This window comes from Lissotriton vulgaris, chromosome 10 (genome assembly GCF_964263255.1).
Source record: "Lissotriton vulgaris chromosome 10, aLisVul1.2, whole genome shotgun sequence".
Taxonomy (NCBI): Eukaryota; Metazoa; Chordata; class Amphibia; order Caudata; family Salamandridae; genus Lissotriton; species Lissotriton vulgaris.
In genome coordinates, this window is record NC_141698.1 from 790,193,336 (window position 1) to 790,211,031 (window position 17,696).

Sequence of the window (17,696 nt, forward strand, 5' to 3'; positions counted from 1 at the left end):
GGTGTGCTACCAAGAGGAGCTAGAACTAGGACAGGGACTATTTTGGGCATCAGTTTGAGTCTGGGATGTTTGAGAGAGCAGTATTCCCAATGGAACTGCCACAGTATTTCGAAGATTAAGTGCAGTTATAGGATTTTTCCTAGGAATATACAAATAAATGCATGCGGCGGAGTGGAAACAAAGACCATCATCCCACAAGTCTCTTCATGTTAAGTCTCTTAACTTATTGCAATTTTTGTCACTTGTCCTCCCACGTAATTGCTTCCTTTTGCTTTTTTCAGGTTTAGATAATGACCTCTGAATTGTCAGGCGCCAAGTCAATACTCGGGGGACAAAGCTCCATGCAGAATTAATGTTCCGAGAGCAGTCACCTTGCGGCAGCAGGTCGAAAGGTAATTTTAAACAGAGGGCGCCTGGCCGGGACATAAAGGAGCAGCTGCGAAAACAGAACCCAAGAGGCTCCATTTCCCATCAAAGCTTCTCGCCGCGTCCGGTGTGCAAATCCTTGAAGGCTCGCGAGCAATTCTGTGGCTTCCGCGTAATGAGTATTTTGTTACCCTCAAACAATGTGTGACTAACGAGGCTTCTCTTTCACCATCTATGTAGGAGCAACCTAAACCTTTCACTCTACTGACACAAATCCAGGTAAATATAATTCCCACTCGATTTTGTACAGGTTTCACCCAAGAAAGAGGGACTGTCCTTGAGAAATGATCAGTTAAATAAATTAAAATATGTCGCCTAAAGACATGCACATAATTAGATAAATAAAACAACCTGTGGTATGTCGATCAATTTATCTACTCAATTTTGCAGATGTATGCAGCGCGAACTGACCAGGAGATATTGGAGCGCTTTAGGTAAGCAGCGGTTACATTACACAAGGACACATTCATGTTTTTTTAGGCAGTGGGAGATAAAGTGATTTGCCAGAATCACTCCCTCCCTGCACCGAAGACTAAGCTTTGTTAATGCAGTTTTAAAATGTAATTTCATAATGTTTACCAAAATTACAATTGAATCACCACACTCAATACACAGTCCAAAGACTGAAAAGAGGTGCAAAGTAACATTATATACCTGTGTATCTGTCTGTCTGCCTGAATACCTGCCCGGCTGTCCTATCTATCTACCTGTCTGCCTGTCTGTCTATCTATCATCACTAACCAGTGTTTAGACTCTGTACCGAGTTTGACAATTCTATTTTACTTTCTGGCAAACCTTATGAAAATACCTTTAACATCGCATTATTAGTGCTAAATGCCGAGGACTGCTAACAGGGACGTCGTAAAAGTGAAAAAACGTTGCCAGGGAACACACGCACACACTGGTTTTACGGGACCTTCTTTCTCCGTGCCGTGTTCACAGATGGGCTATTATTTGAACTGTAAGAGACACCATAGCACCAAGCAGCCTGAAGGCCAGTGAGTATGTCTGTGTGTGTATGTGCATGGGCGGAGAGATAGGACGGATAGGAGGCGTGTGGGAGTTCCCGCACCTGTATGAGGTTACCGCACTCCAGACGTCCAAAGGGCGCCCTCGGCCCCTCCCCCTTCCTGGGTCTCGTGTCAACTAAATGGCTTCAGCCGAATCCCTGCGTTTTTGAATGGTACAGTGTCTTTGAATGGTACAGTGTTTCCTTTAAGTTGTACTTTTTAAAATCAGGGCTGTACATAATGGGTTAACTCTAGAAACGCACCTGAGCAAGACAAGCTGATTTTTGATCCGAATATGTCCATCAAACTGTTTGCAGGATTTGACCTCTGGAAATGTTCAAGGGCTAATGCAATTCTGTATGTCTAAGGGTGGCGCTAACTCCAATCTAGTCCTCACAGGGATGCAGTTTAATGGACCAATGCCAGCTTCCTCATAAGGGGCCCCATTGTGAGACAAGGGGAATTTGCACTTCTTATTGTGCAAGGCAAACGTTGTTGCAAAACTGAACAATATTTAACGTACTACAGAGCGCATGATCACGAGCACACCAGCTATGAGCTGACCTAAATATGCGAGTAACTATACTCATCATGCTCACTACTTGCAGCCCGGCTACTAAGGACAGTGTCCTTCATTGAACTGCATGCACGAAAGGCCCCCGGCACAGCCAGCCCTACTCCTCACCCCTAATTAAGGAAACCTTCTTTATTAATAGATACTCACTGGCATTTCGAAAAAGGCTAGCCTCTTAATGAAGCAGATAAACACCATGGAGCTCTTATGGTCTCTGGATTCCTATTTCGAAAGCCAAGGCCACCCGTCAGAGTCCGGGTAGGTGGTCACCCCGGAGCCAGTGAGGTGCCACGAGCCGCCCGCGCGCCGTCTGCTGCCCTCACCTCCGCTGCGCGTCTGTCCCAGCAGCAGCAAGGTGTGAACCAGGGCGGGGGGCGGGTGAGGGAGGAGTCGGCTCGGATCCCAGCGACGCTGACAGTGTAATGTTTGAGCCGTGTGCGCTCAGGATGCGAGCCCAGCTCGGTTTCTCGGACTAGCACGCTGCACCCAAGGGCAAACCACCGCGACTGGCGGGCACTACCGCTCAGCGAACCCTCAAATGCGGACCGGGCACCGAGCAGACGGCGAGCGATGAAGAATGACCGTGCCGGGGCGCGGGAGGACGCTGTCCCCGCCTGAATGCGCCTCCGCCGCCTCCAAGGACATGGCCACGGGCAGCGGCGGGGGCGAGGCTGGCCCCCGGAGCCGCGGCGCCCGGGAGCAGCAAGTGCAGCTGAAGCACAAGCTGCGCGAGCTGCCCGGCCTTCTGAGGAGCGGCCTGACGCTCCGGAGGAAGAGCAGCTCCGCAGCCAACAACAGCACCTGCAGCAGCCCGGTGAGTGCCCGCGAGCGGGGGAGCGCGCGGCGCAGGGGCTGCTGTACCCCGGGGCTGGGAGGGCAGCAGGCGGGCGGCACGGGAAGGGGTCAGTGTTGGCATGCTGCACAGGGGGTCAGCGGGACGGACTCGGCGGGTGGTTCTGGTGTCTAGACCGCAGCTAGGCGTGCGGTTTGTTTTTAAATGAAAGGCCATGTGCTGGGAGCCTGTGCAACCCCCAAGGAGAGGTGACCGTCATCGTGCTGTCCCCGTTAAAATCCCCGCCGAGAAACCTTTATATGAGATTATGGATATATGGGTACAGCCAATATAAGCCAAGGGCACACAAGAAACAGTGTACCGACACGGACGCATCAATGTAAACTAAACATAATGCGAGCTGGGCTGTCCTGGCAGATGGGGTCAGGTGCCCAGAGGCTGACACCTGATCTGACGCGACCCTGACAGCCTAGGTGTGGCCGCATTGTGCTCATTAGACAAAACACTTGTCATCCAATAGAGCCGGGGGGAATCTCCTTCTACTGGGAAAATGCATTTTGAAGTGCCATTGTGATGTGGTCAGTATCGAACTGGTTTTCATAGCTGCGCTACACCCAATCATTCATCCATTTGTTCATCTGTCCATTCATTCTTTCGTTCGTTTGGTCATTTCCACGTGGGAAACGACTGTCTTGTTACACACGCAGCACCATTAACAGGCGGGCACTATATGTTTGGACAGTCCGCCCACGTAAAACTCAACCTAGGGGGGTTTGAAATGGATTGTGAAAGACCAGCGCTGATTGGCTGCCGCTGTAATGTTATGCATAGAGATGGGTAGCTTGATTTGATTATTGCTTTTACTGCTCTGAAGGTTTATGGCATGGCCACCACTGTCACATAAGCTCAGTAAAATTGAAATAACCGCTCCGGTGTAAAAGGCAGAAAGGTTGCACCTCACACTTTTGTTGGTGGTGCTGGTGCGTGGCTGCAGATTTAGAACAAGTGTTGTGAGTGTGATTTCAAAGGCACCTCAAGGGAACGTCACACTTGTGAGCTGTAAGCAGATGTTAGATTGTTTTTACACCACAAGGATTCGCGAAAGGTTACAGAGAAACTCGCAAAAAGAAATCAATTTTTAGAATTAGGGAAAGCAATCCTTTCCAGTTTGCACGCCCCTCGCTGAAGTAGTGAAACGGGAAACCTCGATGGCTACGAAGGGCAAGGAGTGTTTCCTGAGGGGATTGTTTTGATTTTTCGCGAATTATGCTCCTAGCTGGCTCCCAGCAGACACTGTTATTTCGAAACAGTACATTGGAGGTAGCATGTTTGATATTTTTGGACTCAGTGGAGACTTTGAGCAAGGGTACATTGGTGATGCTGCCACATGGCTTGGCTGAGCAGTGCTAACAGTCCTGGTTTGCTTTTGATGGAGAAAAATACCTCTGTGACTCACCAGCTCATACAATTGACAGCCATCATTGGCTCTGTACATAAAATCCACTTTCCAGCATACTGATTTTTTCAAGATGTAAGTTAATTATGCGTTTCTGGTCTAGCAATGTTTGATGTGCTGTCACCCCGTTAAGATGCCTTTCACACATAAAAGGAGTTTCAAACTATGTATATTTGCACTTTTAGTAGGCAGCAAGATTATTGTGGAGCAAATGGATCATTTCCTACACAAATCCTTCAGTGGTGTACATGGATTTAATCGATCATTAGGTACCATGCTAACGATAGGAACATAGGAGTGACGTTCTGTATAGCCCTGCTCTCAGCCCGACCATGTGCACTGCATTATTAACAGAAATAAACTTGTTACCTAGCAGAAAGCAGAACCTCAGGTCCGGAACTCTCCAAGCACAGGCCGTGTGAGCACAAGTGAGCGACAATCCACGGTCTGTCTATAGAGAGATGCCCATCGTAAGGTCAGTAGGGAGTGACCCTAGCCAGATTTTAGAATTACCCCATAGTAGGTAAAACAATTGCAATACACTTATTATGTCTGCGTTTTGATACCTTCCATTGTATGTGTGATTTTATATCCTAGAAATCTTTCATGGACCTTACTTCTTACACCTATGATGTTCGTACAAACCGTGTGGGATTCATAGTGTACAGTGTCACATCATCAATGTTTCCACCTTGGTGGGATTCCTTAATATCCAGAATTCTATTCAGTCAAAGCAATCCCTTTTTAAATCCACAATTGATGCCCTTATCTATTTGTAGAAAATATACAGCGTAGACATCATCAGGCTGACTTTTTCAACCTTAATAGAAGCACAATCCCTCAGGTTTGGGAAGTGCAGGTATCCACACAGCTCTAAGCAATTACAAAGCAAATTTCCCATGATAGTCGATTTATTTTTCCCCAGCTTCATTTAAGAGGCTTAAAAATGGGAAGAAGATAGATTTGAAAGAATTGCCAATCGAAGAAAGTGTCTGACAATCTCAAGTACAGTTTGTTATTCTGCTCTTGGTTGGATCAACAAAACCTCCTGTTAGAGAGGAAAAAGTCCCAGATTAGAAACTCATTGGGTAAGTATGCCCTAGCTCTCGACATACACATCTTAAATCTCGTATGGAATTACCTACCAAACCCTGAACATGAAAAATATGGTAATTGTGACCTCAAGTCCAAAATCTAACAAACATGTAGATGCTTATTTCACTTTTTGTAGTCATCCACATCAGAATGATTCCCTTTTTTTCTCCAATTTATTACTGTTAATACTGTTTGTGTACGAGCAAGATAACTGCCCAGTTAATGGTATGTTTTGAGGTTCTTAAAGATGACTCTCAAGCATTGGAGTATAGTATTTTTATCTTGAACTCAGAAAAGGGTCCACCCTCAATAAATATGTCAACAAATAAATATATGGTCGCGCTGGTTAGTGCATATATAGTGTGGAAACAATTTAGGTGGTGTTTTTTAGATTGGTTTTTGAATTCTAGTCTATTTTCAATGCACAGTTGACTAATTGCTAATTAGAGTGTTACTGCTGAATGACCAGACTGTCGGCGTCCACTTAGTGGTAAGCGTCCAGAACTCATTCCTGAAGCCTTAAATAGCATAAACATATGCAGAGGAATCTTAATAATATTGCATTGCATACTTTAAAATTGCATTCACTCACACTGACTGTGCAGGTTTGTGCTTTGCCAGTGCGACAGGGCTTTCATCTCCCGCGCCTTATCAACAATGTGAATCTATTTTCAAGTAATTGTTTTTATATGCGTAATGTAATTATAATTAAAGCATTTGAATGTTGAAAGCTCAATTGAAGACATTAAAATGGCTCAGGGCCAATATTGGCTGGTATAGGCCTTCTGCTCCAACATTCCAATGTCGTATTTTCTGTTTCCCACTATTTAATTTAGGATATGCTACTCTCAGTGGGTGAATGTTCTAATGGTTCCATAGCCCTTCCTTCAGTCTCAGGCAAAACTGGTTGTTGCCTGTCCTCTTCATCGTTATAATCCCTCGCCTATGGCTCTGGCCTACAGATCTGGCTCAGGGTTTTTACTTACCAATATAGCTCCCGTGCACCAGACCATAAGGGTCATATCTGATTAACAGTCTAAAACAGGTAGATTAAGATGACTATTGCAACAGTAAAAACAAACATTTATGGTATGTGATATGTATTATTGGTCATTATTCTGGTCGTTCATTCCCAACAATATACAGCCAGACCCAGGACTGAGGTCTGTGTGAAAACCTGGTTAAAGCATCAGCTTAGAAGATGTTTAATTATTATGCCGGTGTGAAGATTAAATAGGGCCCACCTTTTGTTGGCCACTTTTATATTTATGGCGCACAGCTTTTCCTAAATTAAGAACATTTATATATTAATAAGGGGTAAGGCAGATAACATATTATGGTGTTGGTTGTAAGTAAAATTTAAGTTAATGAAGTTAAAGCAAACAGCAGTAGGACAGTTACTGCTCGGTTGCCTGCCCCCTGTGAGTAAAACAGGACAAAATGAGGCATATTGTGTTGTAACATCTCTACCAACCTGTTTCGTGTCTCTTTCTCTGCAGAACTACCTTCCTTTACCCACAGTAGTGCCCAGCCTTTTTTCTGCGCTTAATGCATTTTTACCATGTCAATGATGTAGTAAACCCAGAGCACTCATAGCAGTTTTACAGTTTTAGACCTGTCATCCTTGGTGTGGCTTTCCTCCAAACTTTTTGCCTTTAACCCTCCAGTTTGCTGACTATGTTTTTGCCGGTTTTAGGGCAATGTGATCTTTACCGATGCTAACCAGTTTTAAAATGCGTGTGCTCCCTGCTTAAAACATGTTGTGATTGGCTTGTACCCAATTGGCACATTTCATTTACCTATTAGTCCCTAGTAAAGTGGTACTACCTGTGTTCAGGGCCAGCAAATTAAATGCTGCTAGGGGGCCTGCAGCATTGATTCAGCCACCCACACAAGGAACACTTTAAACTTGCCCCAGGACTGCCATTGGAGCTTCTGTGTGCAGTTTTAAACTGCCATTTCAACCTGCCCAAATAAACCATAGGGTAGGCCCTGGATAGACCGAGGGCAGGGTGCAGTGCATTTAAAAAGTTGGACATGTAGTGAAAAAACATCTAACATCATTTTTTACTACTGCAGGGCCTAACTTTCCCATAGGTTAAGATTGGAGTTGCCTTATTACATTTTATAAGAGTAATTTCCAAATGGGAACAGGTCACAAGTTCATGTTGGTGTCTTTGGAATTGTAATAAAAAATCCTAACTTATGGTGAAGTTGGATTTTAATTTACAATTTTGAAAAGATAACACTTTTAGAAGGTTGACATTTTCCAGCCTTAGTCATTTGGTGCCTGAAGCCTGTCTCTGGGTCACATGACAGTGTGAGGGCAACAGTTAGACTTTGTGTATTCCTCCTAGACAGCCACACACCATGGGGAGCTTAGCTGTGTCTGGATGGGAGGGAGGAGCTGGGCCCAGCCCCACTTACACTTTAGTAGGCTATGTGCTGCCTCCACTCAAAGGGCTGTAAACCCCCTGTAGTTATTCTGGAAAGGAAAGGGCATCCGTGCACTTCAAATACATGCCTCTAAAAGCACCTCTCCACTTCAAAGGTAGAACTGGGTATAACAACTGGACCTCAGGCAACACCACCACTTTGGTACACTTCTGGACCTGTGGCTACACTGCCCGAAAAAAAGGACTGCTGGGCTGCTGAAAGGACTGTCAGTCTGTTGGACTGCTGCTTTGAAGATGTGCTGCCCTCCTGTGCTCAGCTGCTAACTGCAGTTCTCTTACCTAGATAAGAAGGACTGGACCTGCATATCCTGAATCCAGAAATCAGAGGTTGAGTACAGGAGATGTTTGGATGGCCGCCTGATCTGAAGCCTGAGGGACATAACAGGTTTCCAACAATCTTGCACCTGCACTCTCCCATCTGTGAGTCTGCCTTGCCAAGTGGTGCAACACCATTTCTGGACCCTTGGAAGTGGGCTTAAGGTGCTCTGCCAGCCTCTGTGGATCAAGTAAAACTGATATATATATATTTTTGCTGTATGGGACAAACCCAAGCAGAACTGACGTAGTGCCACTGCTGTGTGGACTGGACCCTTTGCAAAGAGCCACATTGTCTCCGCTGCACCATCAGAACCTCTGCTGCAGGAGTCATCCTAGGAGAAGGCCCTTACATCTCTTGCCGACAGCATACTCAATGACAGACTTTGCATAGCAGCCTGAGAACCGATGCATCATCTGAACTGCGCGTTGCATGCTCGACGCCACACTTTGCATCGCAAGCCCCGTCAAGGGGATCCTTGACGACAACAGAGGCCTGTGCATTGCAATCTCACCGAATCTTGGAACCGACATGTTGCTTCTACTGAGAAAAGTATTATCTGAGCAGTTAAGGAATAAAAGTTTAGTTCATGGTATCAACAATCTGTTATTTATTTTCACATCTGTTTTTCAACATTGCCCTCACCAATATGTGTTTCGTCTTTGCTGACAATACTGCGACATACTTCCCCCCCTATAATTACAAATATTACAAAGTTTTGGGGAGGAGTACAGTAAATTGAAGTCTCATCACCCGGGTCAGGAACCCAAATCTGTCTTGTGCTGAAAAGTTTAGCATGATCCAGACTGACACATGTTTAAAAGTATCATAGGTGCAAGTGCACTTACACAGTCCTTTAATGGCAGGCTTGAGACATGTTTAAAAACATCAGGTAAGCACCACTTCTTAGTGTGTGTAGGAAGGGTGCACATACTTTAACACTGCATTTACAGTACGAAAGTGCTCAGAGCCATAAGGCCACAGGCAGAGAATCAGCAAAAATCCATGAGTGAGTTTAGGGAAACACTACCTCAAGCATATCAGGTCTAACACCCTCAGTATGCCAATCTTTAGGGAGTTTCATTAGAACTTAATGACCTTTTTATGGAATATTAATTAAATTACTTTCACAACATAAATATCACTCTTTACATCAATTTAGTAGGGAAAAACCTGTCCCAGACAATATGCGAGTAACAGTTTATTAATGCAGTGAGTTAGTTAAGATATATACATGTATATAACCGGTATTATGCCATGTATGCTGACCTTGATAGCTTAGAAGACTGTCTTACCACTTCATACCCAGATTTCTCGGCTGCATTCAAGTGTTATGAACATGTACTTTTTGTCCTAAGTGTTTGTACATGTTCTCCATTAAATACAGATTGATCTGAAATGGATACTCTTTTAGTCATATTCTTCAGACTTTATGATTGTGGTCTTTTCTTTCTGTATTTACTTTGTTTTACAAATAATTGTACAGTGGCTAAGGATTCTTCCAGGGTGACTATCTGATCATTAACAGGAGTTAATGATTGTCTTTCTGAGGAAGCATCCTCAGTTCACTCATTTCTCCTGTTTGACTACATATGTCATACTGTTGTACGTTCTCACACTGCATTCTGTGGGCAAGAATGGTTTTTCTACTCTGTCCTATATTTATTCAGCAACATATTTATGTTGGAAATGGGCCTTTCAGCAGAGCCATCCCAATTCTTTTGCATTCTGACTCCCCATTTGGCTGTATTCATCTTTGTTGGCCTTAGGACCCTGGGCACCCTACCAGTGCTAAAATGCATGAGCTCTGTACTTTAAAAAATGGAAACACTGGCTTATCCACAATTGGCATATTCCATTTATTTATAAGTCCCTAGTAAAGTGCAATACCTGTTCCCAGGGCCTATAGATTAAATGCTACTAGTGGGCTTGCAGCACTGATTGTGCCACCGACCTAAGCAGCCCTCTAAACATGTCTCAGGTCTGCCACTGCAGAGCCTGTATGCAGTTTGAAACTGCCATGCTGACCTGACAAGTTAACCCACTTGCCAAGCGCAAACCTTCCATTTTAATACATATAAGTCACTCCCAGGGTAGGCCCTGGACAACCCAGGGGGCAGGATGCAGTGTATTTAAATAGTAGGGCATGTACTTTTAAGTTTTACATGTCCTGGCAGTGAAATACTCTTACATTCGTTTGTCACTGCTGCAAGACCCACCTCTTCCAAAAGGTTAAGATTGGGATTACCTTATAGCACTTTATAAGTATAATTTCCAATTGGGAAAGGTGGACTTTTCAAGTTTGGTGTCTTTGGACTCACAATTTAAAATCACAACTTATGATAAAGTTGGAATTTATTAACTTGCAAGTATGAAAATGCATTTTCTTACTTTAACCATTCTGTGCCTTCTGCCTGTCTCTGAATACACGTCTGGAGTGCATGTCAGCTGGCCTTTGTGCATTTCCTTCAAACAGCCATACACAAAGGGAGCTTAGGCCCGACTGATGGGCAAATAACATCCTGATGGTCTATCCTGGGCAGGATGGGATGGAGTAGCTGATACTAACACCTAAATAGGCTGTGCCTGTCCCCACACAAAGGGCTATATTGGCTCCTGTGGTGAGTTTGTTGTCAGGTAGGGAGGGGAAAGAGCTTTGTGTATTTTAAAGGCCTCTCTCTGAAGTCTGCCCCACTTTAAGGGCACAACTATGTATAGGTACTAGACCTCTGGCACCACTAAGTCAGAAAACGTCTGGAACCGAGGACATTCTACCAGGAAGAACTGCTGTGCTGCTGGAGGAACAGCCACTTTTCTGAACTTTGTTGCTTTTTTGGTCTACTGCCTGTTACCTCTTGCCTGGGAGTGCAGACAGGACCTGCATCGCTACATCCCTGAACCAAAGTATCTCCAATGGCTTGTTGGCTTGCCTTCTGTTTTCTGAAGTTTCAGGGATATCAAAGATTTCTCTCTTCAACCATCATCTGGACTCTGACTGCTGTGAGTCATGCTCTGCTTAGTGGTGTCAATCCAGTCCTTGGTCTTTGAAAGTGAGTGCCAAGTGCTGCAACCTAGAAAATTCACTCATCAACGTTGCACTGATTGGAACCAGCACATTTCTCTAGACACCGGCGCATCACCGCTGCTGCACAAACCGTGGACAACACATCACATACTGCACAACGCATTGTACCCTGTTTCCAACTCATTTGCACGGCTCGGAACCAGCACATCGCTTTATGCTGCTTCCATCACAATGCAGGCCAGCGGTTCAACGCAGAGGCATCCCCTACAGCTGCGGGATCCACAGCGACGCATCATAATCTTTGGTCTACGCATCACACTCGACGTCGACACATCACAGTTACCGTTCAACTAGCCAAGGCTGGTCCCTGTCTCTAACCTGTGCACCATCGCAGTTGGCCTGAAGTTTTAGATTTGCCCTGGTCAAGCCCAACTAGATAGCTCCAGTTGGAGTTATATATGTCTAAACACTAAAAAATGGTTTCTTCTTTAAAAAAATCATATATTTTTTTAATTTCAAGTAATTTTATTGAGTTTTTCCAAAAAGGAAACAGGACAAACAAAAGGACAAAGCAATATAAAGGAATCTGAAAATATATAAAACACGGTTGCATTAAAGCAACCACTCATAAAAGGGGTTACTGAAGATAAGGTGGAGGGCAATTGTGTATCAGTTTACATATTATTCAGATTTGATACATATAAGAACCAAACAGGGTTTCATTACAGTAACCATACTACATTACTCATACTCTTGTCCCTTTAACATGTTCACATGTATATCATATACTCTTTTTATCACAAAACACGTATACCATAAATGTCATATTCCACTCAATTGAACAATACTCATCCTCTTCTGTAATAATCATAGACTTATATAGAGTGTGAAGAATGTCGTACATAAGAACATGGTGTAAGCGAAGAAAAAAGTAAAAGTGAGTATAAAGATTACTTTGTCAGCACTAGTTAAGCGACATATTGTAATTACCTGATGCCCTAGTTGAGTTATACCATAAAGTGGACTTCTGTTGTACTAGTGTAACATATAAAGTGGACATCTTTGGTATGGCTGTAAAAGTGTAATGCAACAGTACCCTGAAGTGTGGAGTATGGGTGTCAAGACTTTACAGGGGGGTTCATAGTTGAAGGAAGTGGCATTAAGTGAGCCCCACATCGGTCTAAGCGGAGGTCGCCATGGAGATAGTTGTTGTGAGATATTGTCGGTACCTCTAAGGAAGGAGAGCCATTCTTGCCACATCCTGAAGGAAAATGTCTTGGTGTGTTTCCAGTTGTTAAGAATGACTTTACATGTGAGTGTAAGCCTTAGGTCCAGGAGACAGCGATCATTTTCATTTTGTAGATGAGGGTCCAGGTAGCCCAGGAGTATGTAGGAGAATTCTCTGGTTGGCTCAATGTTAGTGGTGTTTTTCACACAGCCATAGATATTGTCCCAGTAGGTTTGTATGATGGGACAATGTAATAGCATATGGGCCAAATCTCCCTTGTTCCGGTAGTAGTACCAGTAGGTGGGGCTTTGACTGAAGTTAAGTTTATACATTTTAGATGGTGTTTTGTATGCTCTATTAATAATCATATATTTTGCTTGGGATAGCAAAGGTGAGAGCTTGTCTGTAATAGAGGTTTTATATATACTTTCCCCGTCAAAAACTATGGGCCATATTATCAAGAAAGGGCGATACATTATCGCCGCTTTTATCGTCAGAAAACAGCCGCTAATGCGGCGAGAATGGGCTTGATAATATGTCCTTGAAAATTCCAATAGAAGCTCATGTTCGACCAGAACATGGGCTTCGATTGGAATTCTCCAGGACATATTATCAAGCCCATTATCGCCACTTTAGCGGCAGTTTTCTGCCGATAAAAGCGGCGATAATGTATTGCCCTTTCTTGATAATATGGCCCTGAGTTTCTGGTATTTAGTTCTGATTCCCATTTTAGCTTGTTACGAACATGAGACTTGCACGGGTTTGGTAGTAGTAGTTTGTATATTTTAGATAACGTATGTCCGGATTTTTGTACCTGACCCAACAGCAAGAGAATAGATGGATTTGTAGGATGTATTGAATATTTTGTGATCTGTACTTTTAATGTTAAGAATTTATAGAAGTCCAAATTATCTAGGCGTAAATGTGTTTGTAGGCTAGAAAAGGGTTGGGGTAGACTGTCCTTTTTTTTTTTAGTTTTTAACAATCTCAAGGCCTCAGCAGACGAGCGAGTGCCTAGTTGACTACAAACTGGTTTGAGCCACTTAGATCTGGGGGCAGAGTATAAGGGGCACACAAACAAAAAATGAGACATACTTTCCCCAGAACCTTGACAGTTTGCACAATGCCCCAGACTAGCTTTTCCCCACTTATTGGTGAAGTCCCCAATAGGGAGTGTGCCACATCTAAATTGAAAGAAGAGTTTTCGGTCCAGAGGTTTGGTAATGATTTCCCAGAATTTTTCTAACCTGGGTAAATCTTTGTGTACCAAAAATAATCCTGAGAGACTACTTGGGCTTGTTTTTGAGAAAGTATTGAGCATCACCCAGTCCCAATAACATTTTTTGAGCTCATTTTTAGATGGAAATGTGGCTGTCTCAGGCGACAACCACAACTCAGTAAGGCCCATAGATAGAAGAGTAGCCTTGAGATCTCTGAACCATCCGATTTTTAAGGCTCCCGGAAAGTTTTTTATCTCCAGACAGGCTTCAGCATAGTGGTGTAGATCTGGGGTTGTCCACAAGCGTCTCCAGAATGAGATCGGTCAGTATTTAGCATAATCGACCACCGAGTGACACCCCAGGTCGAGTAGAAGGGGGATTAAAGGAGTCGATTGTGGCAGACCAGTTGCCATCCTTAGGAACTTGTTTTGGGCGTGTTTGAGGGAATCCAAGTTGCTTCCACCCCATAGCTCTGCGCCATATAGCACCGCTGATAAAACCTTTCCACCATAGATCTTCATCAGCGGTGACATAGGCTTCGTAAATGAGCTTTTATGTTCCTTGATCAAGGCTCCACCCAACTGTTGGTGTTTCAGGGTCAAGAGCTCGATCTGGTGGGTCCAGCTTAGGGTGTCACTAAATGAAACACCCAAATAAGTAAAATGCTTGGTCTGCTCTAAGGGGGAATTCCCCATTGTGACCCTAGCCTTGACCTGTTTGTGACCCCTCATAACCATAAATTTGGTCTTGGCAACGTTCACCTCCAGCTCATGCTCACTACAGAAACTCTCAAACCTCGACAGTGCTAGCTGTAATCCCTGTCTGGTTCTCGAGATCAGGAGAGTGTCGTCAGCGAACATGAGCAGAGGGATTTTCATGCCAGCCAAACTAGGAGCATCTGTGGGACAGCCCTCAAAGTACTTGATGACTCTATTTATGTATAGGGAGAACAGGGTTGGTGCCAAAACACATCCCTGTCTGACACCTTTCAACACAGGAAAGTTCTTAGTCACCTCACCAGGTTTGCCCCATCTAACAAAGGCATAGGTCTCAGCGTGAAGGTTAACTATGATACGAACCAAAGAGGGAGGCATACCCATTTCCAGAAGGCAGTTCCAGAGCCCAACCCTCGGAACAAGATCAAACGCAGACCGAAGGTCTACGAAAGCCGCAAAGAGGTTACCTTTGCCCAGAGTGACCGTCTTCCAGTGTAGTAACATAAACCGGAAAGCCTGGTCCAGGGTACTTACATGGGGTCTAAACCCTGCTTGGAGAGGGGTAAGTATATTATATTCCTCAGTCCAAGCCTGGACCCTGGAAAGGACAAGTCGAGACACTATCTTTTGCACAGCATCAATAAGGCTGATCGGTCGGTAGTTGGAAGGAACCGACCGATCACCCTTCTTGAAGATGGGCAAAATCTCGGCACCCGCCCAAGAAACAGGCACCTTTGCTCCCCTGGCCAGCGTGTTTGCCAAGTGCAGTAGATAGGGTACCCATAGGTCTTGATCCTGTTGAAAAATGTCCGCAGGAATGCAATCCGGGCCGGGCGCTTTGCCCCTGGGGATGGTGTTCAGGACGTTTTCAACCTCTTTGGCCGTAAACACAAGGGTATCAAAGGACAGCGGCCAACCAATTGGGGCTTCCCCTTCCCTGAGGCACCTGAACTGTTCCTCGAAATGGGACACCCATTTTTGTTGGTCGACAGAAGCAGGGCTAGGACGATCATCCAGGGACTTACCCCATTTAAGGAGGTGCCAAAAGTGCGTGAGATTCCTAGAGCCACAGGCCTCAACAAGGAGAGCCCAGCGCTCTTCATCCCAGGCGGCTTTAGCCCGCCTCTTAGCTATATTGTAGGCCTTCCTGGAAGATTTAATTAGGGCTGGGTTCCTAGATTTTAGAGCTTTGAACAGGTTTGAATGAGATGTGCCACACTCATCATCAAACCAGTTCGCGGGCTTCCTCGGCTTTCCTGAGCCCTTTTTGGCAACTATTTTAATGAATAAAGTCTTTAAGGATGCGAACAAACTGGCATGGATGTCGGAAATTTTGAGAGATAGTTGGTTCGAATCATCACATTGCTCAAGTATTCTTAGGGAGTCAGAAACCAGAGATCTTATTTTGGTACGTGCATTCACGTCCACGGCAACCTTTGGCCACCGAACCCTCCTCATATCGTTTGTTATTACCAAGGCCTCTTGTACGGCATTGGAGAAGTGCACAGAGGGCCCGGCAAAACTGAAATCCTTCAGTTCTGCTAGAAGGGGTTCATGATCGCTTTCGGGCCGAGGTCTAATTAACATATCCGAGACTAGGGGCCACATAGTTACATCGACTAAAATGTAGTCGATACGACTACTATGTCTTCCATTAAAGAATGTTGGGTTGCCCAGTCTGTCCGATCTAGTACGACCGTTAAGGGCACGCAGTCCCCAATTCAGACATAGGCCTTTGATGAAAGTGGCACTTTGGGACCATTTAGTAATCAGAGATAGCTCTAGTTGTGGAATTCCCCATGTCATGTCCTCGGCCTCAGTTAACATCCCATCCTCCCCGCTAAGAGGTTCGAAGCAAGTATTAAAATCTCCCATAACCACCACATGACCCCCTTGCTGTGGAGAGCCAAGGAATTCATCTAAGAGTGTTAGGGTAGATGATACACGACCACCCGGTGTTCCTCTGGCATAAACATTAAACAACAGAATAACCAACCCACTGTTGAGTTTCAAGCTAACAATGAGGATATCAGGACAGTCGATCTAAATTTCTTTAACAGAGACTCCCACTGTTTGGCGCACCCAGACAGTAAGACCCCCCATGGCCCTGCCTCTTTGACCTCTAACTGCGGGTTTGTTAAAACTCAGAAAACCTGGGAGAAAAACCGGAAGAGTTGACCATGTCTCCTGAAAGGACCAGACGTCACCTTGACTCATGAAGTCAGCCCAATCAGGTATACAAATGCAGGAATCTATACCCGCCACATTCCAGCATCCCAGCGTGGTACCCTTAAGAGGGACTTGTACACCCGGGACGAAAACATCTACGAGAGAGGATTCACCGGAATGTGGGGAACTTACTACAGATGGGGAAACCTCATCAGGAACCCCTTCAAATGGCATCCTACATAACCCATCCTGTGTTGCCTGTACTGAAAGTGAGCCTGTGGCAGAAGCAACAATAGAAGGCAGAGTGACATGAGACGGAGGAGAAATGACCCACTCAGTTGGGTAAACAGGGTTACCATCCTCACAACACACGATTGGAACTTTGACACTTGCAGCATTACGTGGGAGGGTGCATGGGACAACTCCCACATATGAATAAGACTGGGCGTCGTCGCTTTTCTCGCTTGTTTGTCAATCAGTAGACGACAGCCCTGAAAGGGGGTCGTATAAGTTTCTCAGTGGGATGTTCCACAGATCTTTAGGATGGGGAGGCCTGTTAAAATTAGAAGAGGCTGGAAATAGGCTAGGGGGCTGCAGTGCCTGTGTAAAAACTGGTGTAGGGGGGATCAAGGGGTACGGGGGATTGTTGGAAAAAGGCATTCCCAAGGATGTAGGAGGACCAAATGGCTGGATAAATGGCTTAGCCCAGCCCGGCGTTTGAAGAGGACAGTTGTAGGTGGATTGGATGTACGAGCGATAAAGTGCCTCAGGGTTGAATTGGGGAACATGGAAGCTTGATGTGAAGTTGGACCATTTGGGGGGGTTTTTGGATTTGATAGTACCACCAAGCTGACTTTTGTGTGGGTTAGTCAAGGTTTCGGGGTAGAAATAACCTAGATTCCTTGTAGAAATCCCACCCTCATTGTTCCCCACATACCAGTCAGTGAGGTGGGATACAACCCTATGGTCTCTAAAATTGATAATGACAATGTCCCCCTCAATGTCCTTAGGGTGCACCCCAACCCACTGACATCTTCTAACCGTGACGATGTCCCCATTAAGGTTCGGAGGAAGGGGTCTGTTTGTTTTTAGCCAGAAAATGACTTTATTTTTTAAACTATCGTCATTTTCCCTGTCCCCTTCCTGTAATGGTGGCACACCTGTCATGACAATAACAAAATTTAAAGAATCGGGCGGCAAGTCTACATTTCT

At 44.8% G+C, this 17,696-nt stretch overlaps 1 protein-coding gene across 1 annotated transcript in view; it reads left to right on the top strand.

The window, feature by feature from the left end:
* The first annotated feature begins 2,386 nt into the window (after positions 1 to 2,386).
* The window catches only part of RAPGEF5 (Rap guanine nucleotide exchange factor 5), a 997,318-nt gene continuing 982,008 nt past the window's right edge, over positions 2,387 to 17,696 (top strand). The window contains exon 1 of the mRNA XM_086941717.1: positions 2,387 to 2,824. Coding sequence (XP_086797843.1) covers positions 2,588 to 2,824 — 237 coding nt within the window. The 5' untranslated portion in view covers positions 2,387 to 2,587. The remainder of the gene's footprint in view (positions 2,825 to 17,696) is intronic.